The sequence below is a fragment of the Parathielavia appendiculata genome (assembly GCF_033297405.1).
Source record: "Parathielavia appendiculata strain CBS 731.68 unplaced genomic scaffold N657scaffold_8, whole genome shotgun sequence".
NCBI classification, from domain to species: Eukaryota; Fungi; Ascomycota; class Sordariomycetes; order Sordariales; family Chaetomiaceae; genus Parathielavia; species Parathielavia appendiculata.
In genome coordinates, this window is record NW_026944227.1 from 35862 (window position 1) to 50174 (window position 14313).

Sequence of the window (14313 nt, forward strand, 5' to 3'; positions counted from 1 at the left end):
GAAAGCCACTCTGCACCCAGAGAAGGGCCCTGGCTCATGCCTGCCAATGGGACGATCTCTTTGCCCTAGCCACTCGGATGGCGCTGTCACGAAACATCGTGGCGCCGGCTGGACCAGCCCGTCAGCTGATTCCATGGAGCTGTCAACGACTGTGAGAGCGATCGATTCAGGGGAATCTCAACGTCTTCTCCACTTTTTTCCTTGTTTCATGTGGTGACCCCTGCCTAAACTCCACAAGGCCGATTCTGGCCGGGCCAATTGGCCATTTGACGGCCCAAGCGCTCCACCACTTTTTGCGATGAGCGAATGCATCGCGAGGCCAGGAAGAATCTCCAACAATCCTCGTAATGCAGGATTTGCTTGATTCCAACGACTCCAATGATGACACTTGGTTGTGGGTTAAGAACTCAAGTGGCAAAATTGCTTCCCTGTATCGCATGGGCAGCTGCGCCGTACCATCGTCCCATGTCATCCCCCAGGTGGTTGTTGGTTTCTCATCATCTCGCAGGCATGTGAAACCATCCTTGGAAGGCCTTGGACGGTGCATGGTGAGACTCGAGAAGTTATGTATTGGAATCAAAGCTCCACCATGCGAATCTTCGTGTACTGCGTGCACTGCCTGGGCTAAGCCGGGTAACAGAGCCATTGACGATATCCCAGGTTCTGTGTCTGTGGATATCCTATTCCAAAGTTTGCAAGCGTCAAAGGGATGCCCTGCGATTCGAGTTGTCTTGGACACAAACGGCAAGCAGCAGCAGCACGTCATCCCCGGGCATCGACTTTCCCACAGCGGGGTTGTGATCTTCAACAACTGTGATCTCCTGTCTTAGGGTAACAGAGGATTACCTTTCGGGACAGTATAGTACCGTACGAAGGAATCACTGGCAGTAACTTATTATCGGCCCTCACGCCTGCTGTGCCCCAAGGTCAGAAGAGTCAGCCGTCCCACCAGGATCGTAAGGCTTAGGTCGGTGAGATCTAGCAACATATAAGGAGGCCAACGGAACGGTCATCAGATCCAAAAATCCGGAAGAGCAGTCGCATTCCAATCTCAAAGCATTGAAACCAACGGTTGCACATACAGCTAAGAAATCGCCATCTGCTCGATATTGGGGGAACAAACACGGTACATGACAGCATCAAGCGTGTCGTTTCTCTACGACAGTCTTGCTGTCAAACCCTCACTGCAGCACCGAAACAGGCATGGCCATCGCGGGTCTCGAGGCCTCGAGGCCTCTCCAACCCAAAGCTCACCCGTCGTCCGTCTGGGAAAGCCCCCCACGCGCGAGAAGCTGGTCCGTTCCGGCGATCCGGGTCCCTGAACTTGGCGTGCATACACTAAATATCCATAGAACCAGGATCTACTTCTTACCTGGGCGGAAGTGATGTCGCGAGCAAAACAAATGACAAGAAGAATAAGGTAGTCAGTCACCCAGGTCTCAGCGGCCGCCGGGCAAAACGAAACTCCATGCACCCATCTGCTGTGCCCCTCCCACAGTAATTCCATCCATCCCATCCGTGCATCCAGCGAGAAGCAAGCATGAATCATGATCAGTCCCTAGTAGGTAGATATCATGGAGGCAGGATAAGGTACAGTCCACACCGGAAGTCTCGCTCATAGCTGCTGCGGTACTGACCTAGGTCACGGTAGTTTCCAACCAATACGTACAAAGACATTCGTCCCAGTTAGCCATAATCTGTCTGCCGTCATTTCTCTCCGATGTTTTCGTGATACAACGCTTGGCCTGGCCTTCGAAGGAAAAATGACCCATCTGCTGCCCTCCTCAGTCCAACCAGACAGAGCTCGGTCATATCTGGGACGTCAGAAGAGATCCCGGCAGCCTTCGTCCAAGTCAGCGTCGATCCAGCGGTGCGTGCCGTACGCTGTACGCCAGTCACCCCAGCCACGGCACGGCGTGAAAAGGTCACAGGAGGTAGAAGTCGTCATAGGCTCCGCCGCTGTAAGGGTGGAGAGCGAGGTGGGAACGGCGAGGGTCAGGAAGCACATCTTGGAGCTGTACTAGTATCGAGCAAAGCAGTTATACCTATAGGCCCTAACTCGTGTTGCGTGTACTAGGAGACCCGTCTCACATAAATACACACTCCAAGCAAACTCACACAACACCATCAAAACCCATCCATTTAACTCTGCAATACTCTTTCTGTTTTATGAAAGCCCTATTCTACAGCATCTAGTAGTAACCTGCCCTCAGTATAACATGCTCCTGATCCTTCAAGATCCATGATCCTTCGGACATTCCTCCTTCCGACAACCGTCATCCGCGACCAAGTCGACAGAAACGCCTGAAAGCTAACGGTATTAACATGAGGAAGAGAAAAGACTCTAACAGTATCACTCGGTGTCTCTATCAGTACCATAATCATGTCATGATGCTGACACCTCGCCAACAGCCCCGTCTCCTCCGTCAATAATCGGCCAGTGCCTCACATGCTAAAGGCTGAAGTCAGGTTGCGCCGGGTTGTGGCATCGACGGCAAGATGCTTGAACTGGTCCCCGATGGAGTTGACAACCCCCGGAGGGCAATTCTCGCCGCGCTTCTCGGGAGCAGTCGACAGCGGCACCCCGCCGTTCTCGTTCAGGTCATGGACGTCCGTGAACTTGCCCGAAGCGATATCCCTAGGCGAAGACAGCTGATTCGTGGTCAATGAAGGCGTCAAGGATGCTGCAGCATTGCCGGTGTAATGCGGCAAAAAGCCTTGGGCCGTGGTCGAGGACAGCGCGCTGCTGGTCGGCCCCTTCTTCAGCATCGCCTGCCAAAGCTTGGCGCTGCGTTGTCATTGTCAGCATCTTGCTACGATACCCAGCAATGTCAGAACATACCCTGGATTCTCCGCGCGTCGGTCGACAGAAGCAACGGAGCCAGCATCCACGCTGTCATCCCGGCATTTGAGGGGTGCCGCGCCGGTGAAGTCCTCCGAGCCGCCATTGACCTGAGTCTCGAACGAGAGGGTTCGAGTCAGCCCACCGACGGTACAGTTAGCCTCGCTGGCCGGCATTCCCTTAGAATCTCCGCGCTGCACGGGAGTCGTGGACCGGAACGGATCGCCATCCGAGTCAGTCGTGCGGGACTCGGACTCCTGAGCCGGCTGAGCCGAACGGTCCTTGACTGGTGAAGGCGGGTAGAAGTGCTTCCCATCAAACTTGGGCAGACCCTTGACGGCCGACTTGGGCGCCTTTCCCCAGTATAGAAACCTTGCACGGCGCTCCTCGTCGGTCAGCGGGCGCTTGTAGATGTAGTCCTGGTCTCTAGCCGTGCGGGGATTGACGCCCTTGGGAAGTGTGCCGAGCAAGTAAGGCACTCCAAAACTGACCCGCTGTTTGGTGCTAGTGCTAGCAGGCCGGTTGAAGTTGTCGGTGGCGTGGAGGTTGGCCTCAGTCTGTATCGCCGGAGCCACTGCCGCCGCAAATGGCTGGGACACTGAACGCTCGCCCACACGGGCATGCTCCGCATTGTTCGACTCAATCGCGAGAAGTCTCTTCTCTGCCTCTTCATAAGCTTTCAACTCCCTGGCATACTTACTGCCTGTCCAGGTCGAGGCATAGCCACGAGGCTGGAAGATTGGAGCCTGTGCTGCACCGCTGGGGAGGCTCGCTGCATTGGGAAAACCGTTCATCTGCGGGGACGGCGGCTCAGCGGGACTCCTGAACGTGGCTTTGCCGCCCTCGCTGATGTTGGTGTTGAGACCGTAGCTGGCAAGAGAAATCCGCCGGTTGACTTCCTCCTCAATCTCCCTGGTCACGGGGGCTCCATATCCAAGCGACGCAGCCGACGGCGCCGACTGGGACGGGGCTTTTGTCTCGTCGGCGACCGGGGTGGACTGGTACTGTTTCTTGTCCTCCTTCCCTTGAGTGGCCTGGAGATGGGCTGCCTCGTACTCGAGCTGACTCCTCAATATGGCCTCAAACTTCTGAATGTGACCCTTGATGATATGGATTTTCTCCTCCATCTCCCTCTCGTCAATCTGGTGCCGATTGTATTGCAGTTGGTCCTCGTGGTACTTGAGGTTCTGCTTGAACCCGACGATTTGCTTCTTGGTGATGTCGCTGGGCTTGATCGAAGAGATTGGCGGGGGTGTAGCCGCATTGAAGTTGGCATTAGCTGGGACAATGTGGTTGACAACCGGCGGGATTCCAGACAAACTGTGGTTGGATGGTGCGTATGATGAGCCCGGAGCTGCTGAGGCCGCTGAGACCGTCCGAGTCGGCTGCGGGTGCATGTACTGCCCGGAAAGGGGCGGCGCAATGCCATGGGGAACGCCAACCATGTGGACGGGTACCATCGGATTGCCCAGAGAACCCGGAAACGACCCAACTGGATACATGATTTGACCATTATAGTAGAAAGGCTCTGGCATCGAAGGCTTCACCGTTCCCTGCTTCTCGCCGTCCCCTGGCTTTGTGATGTGCATGTCCTTTAGGGCATTGCCAGGAGCAAGCGATGCCATGACAGCAGGGTTAACGGCGGGTTGGGCAAACGAAAAGCCGGGCGGCAAATGAGTCCCCAAAGCCATGGGAACGAAAGAGACGGGCGTCTGAATCGGCTGGAAACCAGGAGGGTATCCAGGCACAAGCTGGGGCATCACCGGAACCGGCTGACCAAGAGCCATCGGAGCGGCTGGAGCAACTGGTGGCTTGCTCGCCGCTGCCTTATCGGCCACAGACTGACTGTCCATGAGCGAGTTGTCACTCGTCCGTTTCACGGTAGGCGACGGCGGGCCGCGAGTGTTGGGAACAATGCGTCCGCCGGCGGTGACGCGAACATGTGTGGGAGAGACGACAGCCTTGTAGAAACGCTGGAAACCTTCGTCGCGCTGAGCCGGAACGCCTGTGGGTGCAGGAATGGGCTCTGCCGTGGTCGCCTCCGTCTCACTCCGTCCGCGGTATTTCCACTCCATAGGACGCGAAGGGTCCTGAGATGACCCTTGGGACATTTCTCGGGCAGCGTCTTGTGCGGGGTCGCGGGCAGGGTGACGAAAGGAGTTCTGTGAAGCTTCTCGAGTCAACTCGCGACCCATGCGGCGGCTGACGGTGCCCTTGAACACGAGCTCGTCAGACGTGACGGACGAATCGTCCTTGACTCTGGCGGTCGGCGGCCTGCCACTGGAGCTAGAACCAGACGGCCGGCTTGCTGAGCGGCGAACTATGTCGGCTGAAGTTATACATGTCAGCGCTGGCCCAAACAGTCACGCGGAATCTCTAGCATACCAATCTCGGGATTTGCTGCTAAGGCCAGAATTTCCGCCGGAGCCCGATTCGCACGAAGACCTAAAAGCTCAGTGAGAGTGTAGGTTCGGCGAGCCATGATGTGCTTGATGTGGGCGAAGACGAGGTATGTCCGATGCCGCGGTGGGTAGTACCAGCGGAACAACGTCGGATACGACTTGTCGCGACCAGAGGCCGATGGCAGTGAGTGGATGGCAAAGGCGACAACGGGCGGCACTGGAACTCTCTCGCTGTCCCGATCTGTCAGTTTCTGCTCCTCAAGCTGTGACACAACGAATTTCGGCAGGAGAGATCGATGGGAATCAAATGGGCTGTTGGCTGCCAGTGAATCGACTTTGACCTCGATAGACCTGCAGCGGTTGTTGTGTTGGAGAAGGTGTTTGATGGCAAAGATAGTTGGTGGAGTGATAGGGCAATCGTCGTCTTGTAGATCTTTCAGATGTTCGAGCAGGCGTCTGGCACGCTTGCGAAAGGAGGGCTGCCGCATTGCGTTCGTGAGGAAACAAAACAACAAACTTGGCAAATTCGCAATATGCAAGCCCACGGTGCCGCGTAGTGGGATTTTGCGAGATAAGGAAGTCGGTGGTTTGAGCGGGACCATGAAAACGACTTACCAAACACTGCCCGGGAACGGGGCCTGGGCGAGCAACCGGTCAGATGCCGGCGGGGATGATGACGGGCAGTTCACCTGGTGACAGGCGAAGCTGGGAGAAACCACTTAGAACGGGTCTGCGCGGGATTGCGAGGAGAATACGACGAGGTGATCGAGTCCAAAATGCAAAGGCTTGCCGGAAGGACAGGGGGAGTGCGTAGCAAAGCGAATAGGTCTCGTTGCCAGGTCTTTGGATACAGAGAACGAAAGGTGGACGACACAAAATGGAACGGAGATGGTTTGGGAGAGATGGAAAAAGGGGGACGAGGGATGCAAACATTCGACACAACGCAAACGTGACCACAAGCAGAAGGGACTCTGGGAGTGTAAGTGCCTGAAAAACGGCCAGGGCAGTGGCGTCCATGTTTGCTAGCATAGGAAGGAACGCATCTCTCAGGACATCGGACGGAGAGCAAGGAAGCTACCCTACCTCTAAGGTGGGAGAGAAGGAAAGAATGCTTTACCTGGCCACCTAGGGCACGAGGCAGCATGGATATCAGAAGCAGCAGTTGTGTGCTGGGGCTGCCGAATAATTGAGGTGCATTAGACTTCCACCACGTGTGGCTGTCAGTGATTTGTTTGGCACAACTCAGGGGACAAAGGCGAATGTTAACATACAATCGACGGAGAATCTCCCGCACTTCCCCTAGCATCTCTCACGTATTCCAATACGAAGACATGTCAAGTCCATTGCAGAAGGGTAGGTAGTATTTGTGTCACTTACTACATGTTGGACCCGACAATAACCCTCGCCCGAACCACCCCAGACTCGCTCAGGTAGCTCCCCAAACGCCCAACGTCCACGCCGACCCAGCAGCAGACCCCCTCATCAGCCCACCGGGCCCTAGACTCTGCCTCTGCGTCTTGTAATCGGCATCGCTCGGCTTGCTGGCCCCAGCAGCACCGTGCTGCAACCACCCCTCGCGATCAATGGTGGCGATAGCCAGTGCTTTGAGATGAGTGACCAAACTCGCCCCGCTCCAGGCGCCAAGAGACTCAATGGGTCTCAGCGTACCTTGGACGCGGGGTCTCCTGTCCGTCGCTCGTTGCAGCTGCTCATCGATAAAGTCAATTTCAGGGATCATGTTGGCTGCATCGTGCCACACTCCGTCCTGCTCTTCGCCTTCGCCGGGCGGGGACATGACTCCGGTCGGGCCATCGCCCGCTTGCCGTGCGTCTCTCTTCCTCAGTTTTGGGTTGCACCGTAGCTGGTCCACGCCCTTTCCCCGGACTGGATCCCAGCCTCTCTCCTGTATGAGGTGGGACACCTCGTCAAAAATCCGCCCACGGAGGCCGAGGACGTTTGAGCAGCCGCCGGTGAATATGATGCGAGACATGCAGAGTGCCCGCACATCTACTGGCAGCTGAAGAAGGCTGCGGTACACCAGCAGATGGAGGGGCAGCTCGTGGTCGTCAAAGCTTGTCGGTGAGTATTGAGATTCGAAGAAGGCGTCCTCACAGGGTTCCGCGAGCGCGTCGAAAGGCAGCTCGAGCGACGTGGGTGATAGCCACGACCGAATCGGAACTGTGACCGAGCCAGTCCTCCTCGATACTGGTCTGTCCTCGAGCTCGCCCTCATCCTGCTCCTGAACAGTTGCCAGAGCATCGGAGGACGGCTGCCCAGACGCAGACCGCGGACGGGGCTTGCACCAGACCATGCGGGTGGTGATGTCGCTGCACTCTTCGAAGCTGACGACATACTTGTCCTTGCCGTCGGGTCCCCCTTGTGTTTCGGGGAGGTTCTTGGCGAGGAGTTTGTGTGTGTGCTCCACGAGCATCCTGCCGCCGCGGATGCTTCTCTTGGAGTCGACCTCGCGGTACTCGTAGACGCTCGTGACCACCGTTTCACTCCAGCCGAGGTCGATGACAAGTGCCGAACGCACTCCGGCGCCAACAGCCAGGGCAAGCGGAGAGGAGAGGAGCGAGATGGTTGGTGACTGGAACCGGCTGAAGACGCTGTCCAGGGCTGCCGAGAGCACGGGGATGGGCAGGGCAGAAGGAAGGACCCAGACCATCCTCCGAGGGCGCGAGTCGATGAGCAAGTACCTGACAGCTGGAATCAGCATGAGGGTGCCATGCAAACGCGAGAAGTGAAATAACCTACTTTGTAAAGGCCTCCCCCAATGCCCTCTCAATCTTGTCACCAACCAAACCGAGATTCACCCCTCGCACATCATACTGCCACAGTTCATGATCCCTCCCCCACAGCCCGCCAGCGGCTGCGCTCCTCCAGTCGTACCGGTAGTCCGTCTGCCAGTCCCTGAAGTCGCCGACGCGGCGCTGCTGATCGGGGCAGAACCACACACATCCCCTTGGAGCAGGATCCCCTGAAAAGCCGACCTGCAGCTTGCGAGTGCCAATCTCAATGATGAGGATCTCTTCGTCCGCGCGGAGGCTGGAAGGGGAGCCAAAGTTGGAGGGGATGTGTCGGATCGGGGTGGACGGCCCACTCTGGTGATGCCCGGCCCCGGGAGGCGATCGGATATTAGCGACCGTCCGGTGCGGAAGCGGTGCTGAGCCCGTTGGTGCCGACATTGGGGGTGGAAGAGGAGTTTGAGTTTTATGAAACAAGAGCACTTGAATGATATTTCATTGTGTTGCACAAGAAACCCAGATTTTTTCTTTTTGCTCCAGGATGCTTATTTCATTCAGCGCCGGAAGGCAATGTTAACACGCACGCGACGCGGCGTTTGAGGGTATCTCGATAGATGCAAACTTATTCGTGCTTTCAGCATGAAAGCAGGGAGAGTTCACCACCTATGGCGGCCTGTTATTTTGTAGATATTGCGTGGTTAGCGCACCCCGCTTTCTGAGGAGTAATATTTCTATGGGGCTTCATCTGCTCCTATAATCCGTATTAATCGCCAGATTAGGTACGATCACATTATGCTCTATATGCGACTAAACCATACATCGGTGGCTCGGACAACCCTCCATTTTTTCCAAAAACGGAACAACGTCAACAAAGCGAACAATCTTGCCATTCCATCGCCAATCTCGGTTTGCCCCGTCGCATACTCGCAAAGCAGCTACAAGTTGCTCAAGTCTTGGTTTACTATGGATTGACCATCGCTCATATTCTTTTTCCTTTTTGCTTCTCCGTATTGCACACAAATAGCCGGCCACAAATGGGCATCAAAGGGTACGATCAAGCCACAGGTATTCTGCACCATTCTGAGGTGAAGGCTAACCACATGCATCGCAGCATCTACAAAGTGATCGGCCCCGGTGAGCGGGTATCGCTCTGCAAACTGGCCGTGGACACATTGGAAGAGACCGGCCGGCCACTTCGACTGGCCATCGATTTCTCCATATGGCAATTCCAGGTCCAGGCAGCGAAGGGTATGTCCCTTTTCGTCGGGATCATCCCCTTTCTTGACTTTCTCCATGTGCATTTTACCAATTTACTTCCAGGCGGCGCCAACCCTGCAATACGCACCCTCTTCTACCGCCTCGTGCGCCTGCTCGGCCTCGCGATCCACCCTATCTTCGTCTTCGACGGCCCCAACAAGCCCGCCTTTAAACGCAATAAGCGCTCTTCGGGCCGCGGCGACGCCGTAGCCACGGCGATGGCCAAGCGTTTAATTCGCCTCTTTGGCTTCGCAATTCATGACGCCCCGGGAGAGGCAGAGGCTGAGTGCGCCCTGCTCGAGCAGCAAGGGGTAGTCGACGCCGTGCTCAGCGAAGATGTCGACACAATCATGTTTGGCTGTCGGAGGACCTTGCGGAACTGGTCTGCCGAGAGACCCAGGGGCTCCAAGACGCCGACACACGTGTCTGTGTATGACGTCGGTGCGGTCGCGGCCGGGTCGAGCGGGCTGGACAGGGAGGGCATGGTGCTGGTCGCGCTGATGAGCGGCGGAGATTATCTGCCCGAGGGCGTGCCCGGGTGCGGCGTCAAGGTCGCCTGCGAGGCGGCGAGGGCGGGGTTCGGGCGTGACCTGTGCCGGCTTAAGAAAGCGGACAGGGAGGGTCTGGCGGCCTGGAAGGCCAGGCTGCTGCATGAGCTTCGGACTAACGAGAGCGGATACTTCCGGACTAGGCACAAGGCGTTAGAGATTCCGGAGAGCTTTCCGAACATGGAGGTCCTACGGTACTATACCCACCCGGTCGTGTCGCGGGAGGCGACTGTCGAGAGGTTGAAGAGGAGTTTTCCTTCGACGAGCACGGTTGACGTTGCTGGGCTGCGCGAATTCACCCGTGAGACATTTGACTGGGCGTTTCGGAACGGCGCTGTCAAGCTCACCCGCGTGCTGGCCGCGAGTCTCCTGGTTCAAAGGTTTCTCGAGAGATCGGTGTCTCCGGAGTTGGACCATGACGATGTCAATACCAAAGAGAAAGTCGAGTTAGGGCTTGTTAAAGCAATTTCGAGCAGACGAGCGCACTTCAGCACTGACGCCACCCCTGAGTTGCGAATATCGTTTGTCCCGGCTGATATCGTCAAATTGGATCTCGACGCGGAGCCCGAAGAAGAGGTCGAGGCCTTTGGCCGGAGCGGCATCGCGCTGAATAGCGACGACGAGTTCGAGGACGAAGCAGAGGAGGAACTTGGCAGTGAGCAACCAAAGAGTACGAGCTCGAAGAAGCCGTTTGATCCGTATCAACCAGAGCTTGTATGGGTTCCAGAGACTCTGGCGAAGCTGGGGATACCCCTGACGGTGGAGGGCTGGGAGGGACAGCAGCGTCTGAAGGCGCAGCGGGCTGCTGCAAAGGGCACCCAGAAGTCAGGAGCAAAAAAGACAGACATGCCGGCAGGGGCACTCGATAAGTACCTCAAGGTCACGAAGAATGTGGTTGAAAGTCCTACCAAAGCCACCATTCGTCTTGAGCTTGCTTCTTCGCCTCCAGGAGTTAACAGTCAGCCCGCGCCTCGGGGAAGAAGTAAGCAGTTCAAGAAGACCTCCACATCTTCCCTGCCCAAAGCACCGGCGAACGTCAACCCCTGGACACTGGCAAGCTTACAAGCCAGTCCTAGGGCTGCCCAATCTTTCCCATTCTCCGTCTCACAGGCTCAAGCAAAACCCAGCTCTTCTAGGGAGACTATTATTATCTCGTCTAGCCCTGTTGCCCCTGCGTCACCGGTGAATAACGGGGCGTGCGTGAGGTCCAGTCAGACAACGCCCACAAACGTCAAGCGGCCGAGTCCTACAGTGGACGACGATATTTCACCGCCGCCATTATTCAGCCCATCTCCAAGTCCGAGGAAGCAACGGTTCCCAGTCTCGGAGAAGCCCGCTGAAGAGCAGCCTGTCGTCGCAAAGGCGCAGGCAGTGAGAAAACCCCGGCCATTCAAGAGGGTCAAGAGCGGAGTCGAAGGCACCGCAACGGCCTCATCAACGCAGAAGCCAATCAAGGACTTTGGCCGTGTCTCGAAGCACGCCAGTTCTTCGCAAGGCAATACCAAACCTGATGTGCCAGGCACACAGCCAATCGAGATACTCACAGACGATGAGGACTTGGCTCTGCCGCCGATCAAACAATCGCCAGTGTCAAGCACTATCGGCCGGAGGACCAGCCATGACACGGCAGAAGACGACATCGACAGTGACGATGACCCCTTTGTGTCTTCGCCTCCCGCCCAACATTATCGCACCCGGTCACCAGAGTCCCGACCAGAGCCAGCAGACGACGCTCCGACCTCGGCAAGCAAGGACGAACCGGAAGGAGAAGAACAACAAAAGACAGCCGCTGACAATTCGGCCGATGCCAACAATATCTCTTCCCCGGCCAGTGTCCCAGCCAACGTAACAACAGCAACCGCGGCAACTACCGCGAAGAGCGCAACAACCAAGGTTTTCATCCCTCGCACAAGTCTCGGCGGACAGGGTTTTTTCAGTGAAGTCGAAGTCAGCCGTGACAAGGCGGACGAAATCCTGGCTGCCTACAATGGCGGCAATGGCTCGGGGATGGAGAACGGGAAGGCGCAGAGGAGAAAGGCCTGGCGGCGGAGCGAGCTTGATATTTTGGACTTGACGGGGGAGGATTGATTAAGGTATATCACCATGCACGAATGCACAGAATACGCAGGGCATTTTGGGGTTGCTACATCTGCGTTATGGACAGGATGAAATAAGGGGAATGCAGGTTATGAGATATGATGATACCCTTAGACACATTTGAAGACGTACAGAAACGATGATTGACGAGGTTGTTCAGTTGCTCAGCGATTGATCACTTCACAAACCAGGCGTCACAATCGTACACTCTCATCAAATGACCTGCCTCGCCCAACTTGGGAAGAACACGCGATACTAATAATCCTCCCTGACCAGAAAGGAACCAACACCGCCGGCCCCTCCATTCCCTTTTACAAGCGCCATAATACACCCCAACCGTTCCCTTCCAAACCGGGGCCCCCTCACGCTACCATATCACGTAAGTAGCATCATAACTTCAAAGGCTGCTTCGCCAACAGCACGTTGACACTCTCCCTCGCATTCGGCGTCGCCCAGATGCTATCCCTCCCACCCCTGCGCCACTCATCCCCCGCGGCGTCCTCGCCGCCGCCCCGCGTCGCCTCGCCCATGATGATCTCCAGGTCCCTCTTCTGGGAGCTCAACCAGGCGCGCACAAACCCCACGGGGTCGTCGGCCATGGACGCGAGGAAGGTGTGCTTGGCCTTGGAGTGGGCGACGGCCTGCACGATGGTGGCGAGCTGGTCGTCGAGCAGCGCCACCTCCTTGAGCATGGCGGCGTAGGACGGGTTGTGCAGGAAGGGGAGAAGTTTCTGGCGCAGGGGATCGTCGACTGCGACGCGGACGTCGTAGATTGTCGGGGTGGGGTTGCGGTGGAATTCTTCGTCGACGCGGATCGTGTAGGGCAGTTTTATGGGCGGGAGAGGTCGGAGATGAGGGGTCAGGTAGTCGTTGAGGTGCGGGATGTAGCCCATTTCGCGGGGGATTATCTGAGAGCAAAAGGTGAGTTATGTGATTGGGAGGAAACGGGTGCAAATTCCGGGGAGGAGCGCGGAGGGACAAACCTTTCGTAAAAGGTCGTCGCAGCGGAAGTTGCGCTTTTCTTCGTCTTCTTGGAGGCCCATCAGCTTGATGTACTCCCACAGCGCCAGGGCCGCTTCCTGGCGAGTCGCCTCGCGCATGTCGACGATCTCGGCGAGCTCCGGGCTGAGCTCGAAGCGCTCCGGGTCCTCGTGCCGGTACAGGTTGATGGTGATGTTCATGTTCTCGTCGCCGTTTCGCTTGAACGTGAACTCGTCAAAGTCGGCCATGGCGGGCAGGTTGCCTGACCCCGCGGGCGTCCTGTCCGGCTTCTTCCACTCGACGCTGGTCTCTGCGCCCTGTCGCGACTTTTGGCGGTCGAAATCCACCGTCAGGGCCTTGAAAAAGTGCGAGAGCCGGGGCCGCTTGGCCGGCGCAGCCTTGGCCTTGTTCTTGCTGGGCGTGTCGGTCTCCATCTTGTCGCCGTCTGCTTCGGTCTCGCCGGCCTTGGGCTCTTCCTCGTCCGCCTCCAGTTCGTATTCATCGTCGAGTAAGCGGCCCTCGATCTTGACGCGGTAGGACGACTCGAGGTTGGACGAAAAGTCAAATGTGTCGACGTTGAGGCCGTTGTTCTGCCAGAACTGGTCTTCAACTGTGTTGCTGATCCAGATGCGCAGAGTCTTGTACCGCTTTTTACCGTACGTGTCAGCCATTGGACGTCTACTAGTCAGCCGGGTGGCCAGCAAGGGGTAGTACCTTTGCGTTGCGGCCTAGCGAGTCAACAATATCCAGCCTCTTGCGCGTCATGGTGGCATCGAACCGGCGCTCCAGGTCGCGGAGCTGCTTGTAGCAGGCGCCAAGGTTGCCCTCTCCGACCATTATCTCCTCGACGCCATCGGGGAGGTTCTTGTCGGTCGGCTTGCGACTCCTCAGCTTGGCAAGGTGGTTGGCCTGCTGTTGCTGCTGGTGGTGTTGGTTGATCTGCGCCTGCGTCATGGGCACCGAGTGGTGAGGGCCGGCGCCGGCGGACATCATGGGGCCTGTGTCGCGCAAATGTCAGTAAGAGCTGCGGATATATTCGGCAGATGGCCGGACTGAGGCTGTCGCGCTTGGTGACGGCGCAGGATGTTCCAATTGCAGTCTCGGGGACTCGCAACTCTTCTGGCGTTCTTCAAAGGCTGGAGAAGTCTGAGATGGCGAGTGCGGAGTTCCAAGCTGCCAAAGAGAAAGCATACCGAAGGGCCGGGGAGGGGGGGGGGGGGTGGAAGGCGGCAAAAGCGGAGCGCAGGGAAGCCGGGGTTCGCTGTGGATGGAAGGAGAATCGGACGAAGAAATTCACGTACCGATGCCGCCTCGGCGTTGTGGGACATGCTGGCCTCCTCCTCCTCCTCCTCCTCCTCCTGGCCGCGGGGGCCCATGTTGCGGTGTGTATCCACGGTACTGCTGCGGCTGCATTGTGATGCGATTCTGCGAACGGTGGT

At 57.1% G+C, this 14313-nt stretch overlaps 4 protein-coding genes across 4 annotated transcripts; 1 reads left to right on the forward strand and 3 right to left on the reverse strand.

Annotated features, from left to right (window-relative positions):
• Positions 1 to 2345: 2345 nt before the first annotated feature.
• N657DRAFT_466128 (uncharacterized protein) lies at positions 2346 to 6723 on the reverse strand. Its single transcript, XM_062787512.1, has 5 exons — positions 6516 to 6723; positions 5860 to 5949; positions 5228 to 5475; positions 2843 to 5171; positions 2346 to 2788 (listed from the first exon to the last, which is right to left on the reverse strand). The coding sequence occupies exons 1-5, from the start codon at positions 6548 to 6550 to the stop codon at positions 2446 to 2448; spliced, it is 3045 nt and encodes a 1014-aa protein (XP_062646296.1). The 5' UTR covers positions 6551 to 6723; the 3' UTR covers positions 2346 to 2445.
• N657DRAFT_681538 (actin-like ATPase domain-containing protein) lies at positions 6671 to 8432 on the reverse strand (the record flags this gene model as incomplete). The annotated part of the gene is made up of 2 exons (XM_062796395.1): positions 6671 to 7943; positions 8002 to 8432. 2 exons carry the CDS (start codon positions 8430 to 8432, stop codon positions 6671 to 6673), a joined length of 1704 nt encoding a protein of 567 aa, XP_062646297.1.
• A 502-nt stretch (positions 8433 to 8934) lies between these two features.
• Positions 8935 to 11884, forward strand: N657DRAFT_691047 (uncharacterized protein; the record flags this gene model as incomplete). The annotated part of the gene is made up of 3 exons (XM_062797082.1): positions 8935 to 9039; positions 9103 to 9239; positions 9312 to 11884. The coding sequence occupies exons 1-3, from the start codon at positions 9026 to 9028 to the stop codon at positions 11882 to 11884; spliced, it is 2724 nt and encodes a 907-aa protein (XP_062646298.1). The 5' UTR covers positions 8935 to 9025.
• Positions 11885 to 12282: 398 nt separating this feature from the next.
• On the reverse strand, positions 12283 to 13864 carry N657DRAFT_575173 (uncharacterized protein; the record flags this gene model as incomplete). The annotated part of the gene is made up of 3 exons (XM_062789083.1): positions 12283 to 12801; positions 12877 to 13521; positions 13589 to 13864. The coding sequence occupies 3 exons, from the start codon at positions 13862 to 13864 to the stop codon at positions 12283 to 12285; spliced, it is 1440 nt and encodes a 479-aa protein (XP_062646299.1).
• Positions 13865 to 14313: the final 449 nt, after the last annotated feature.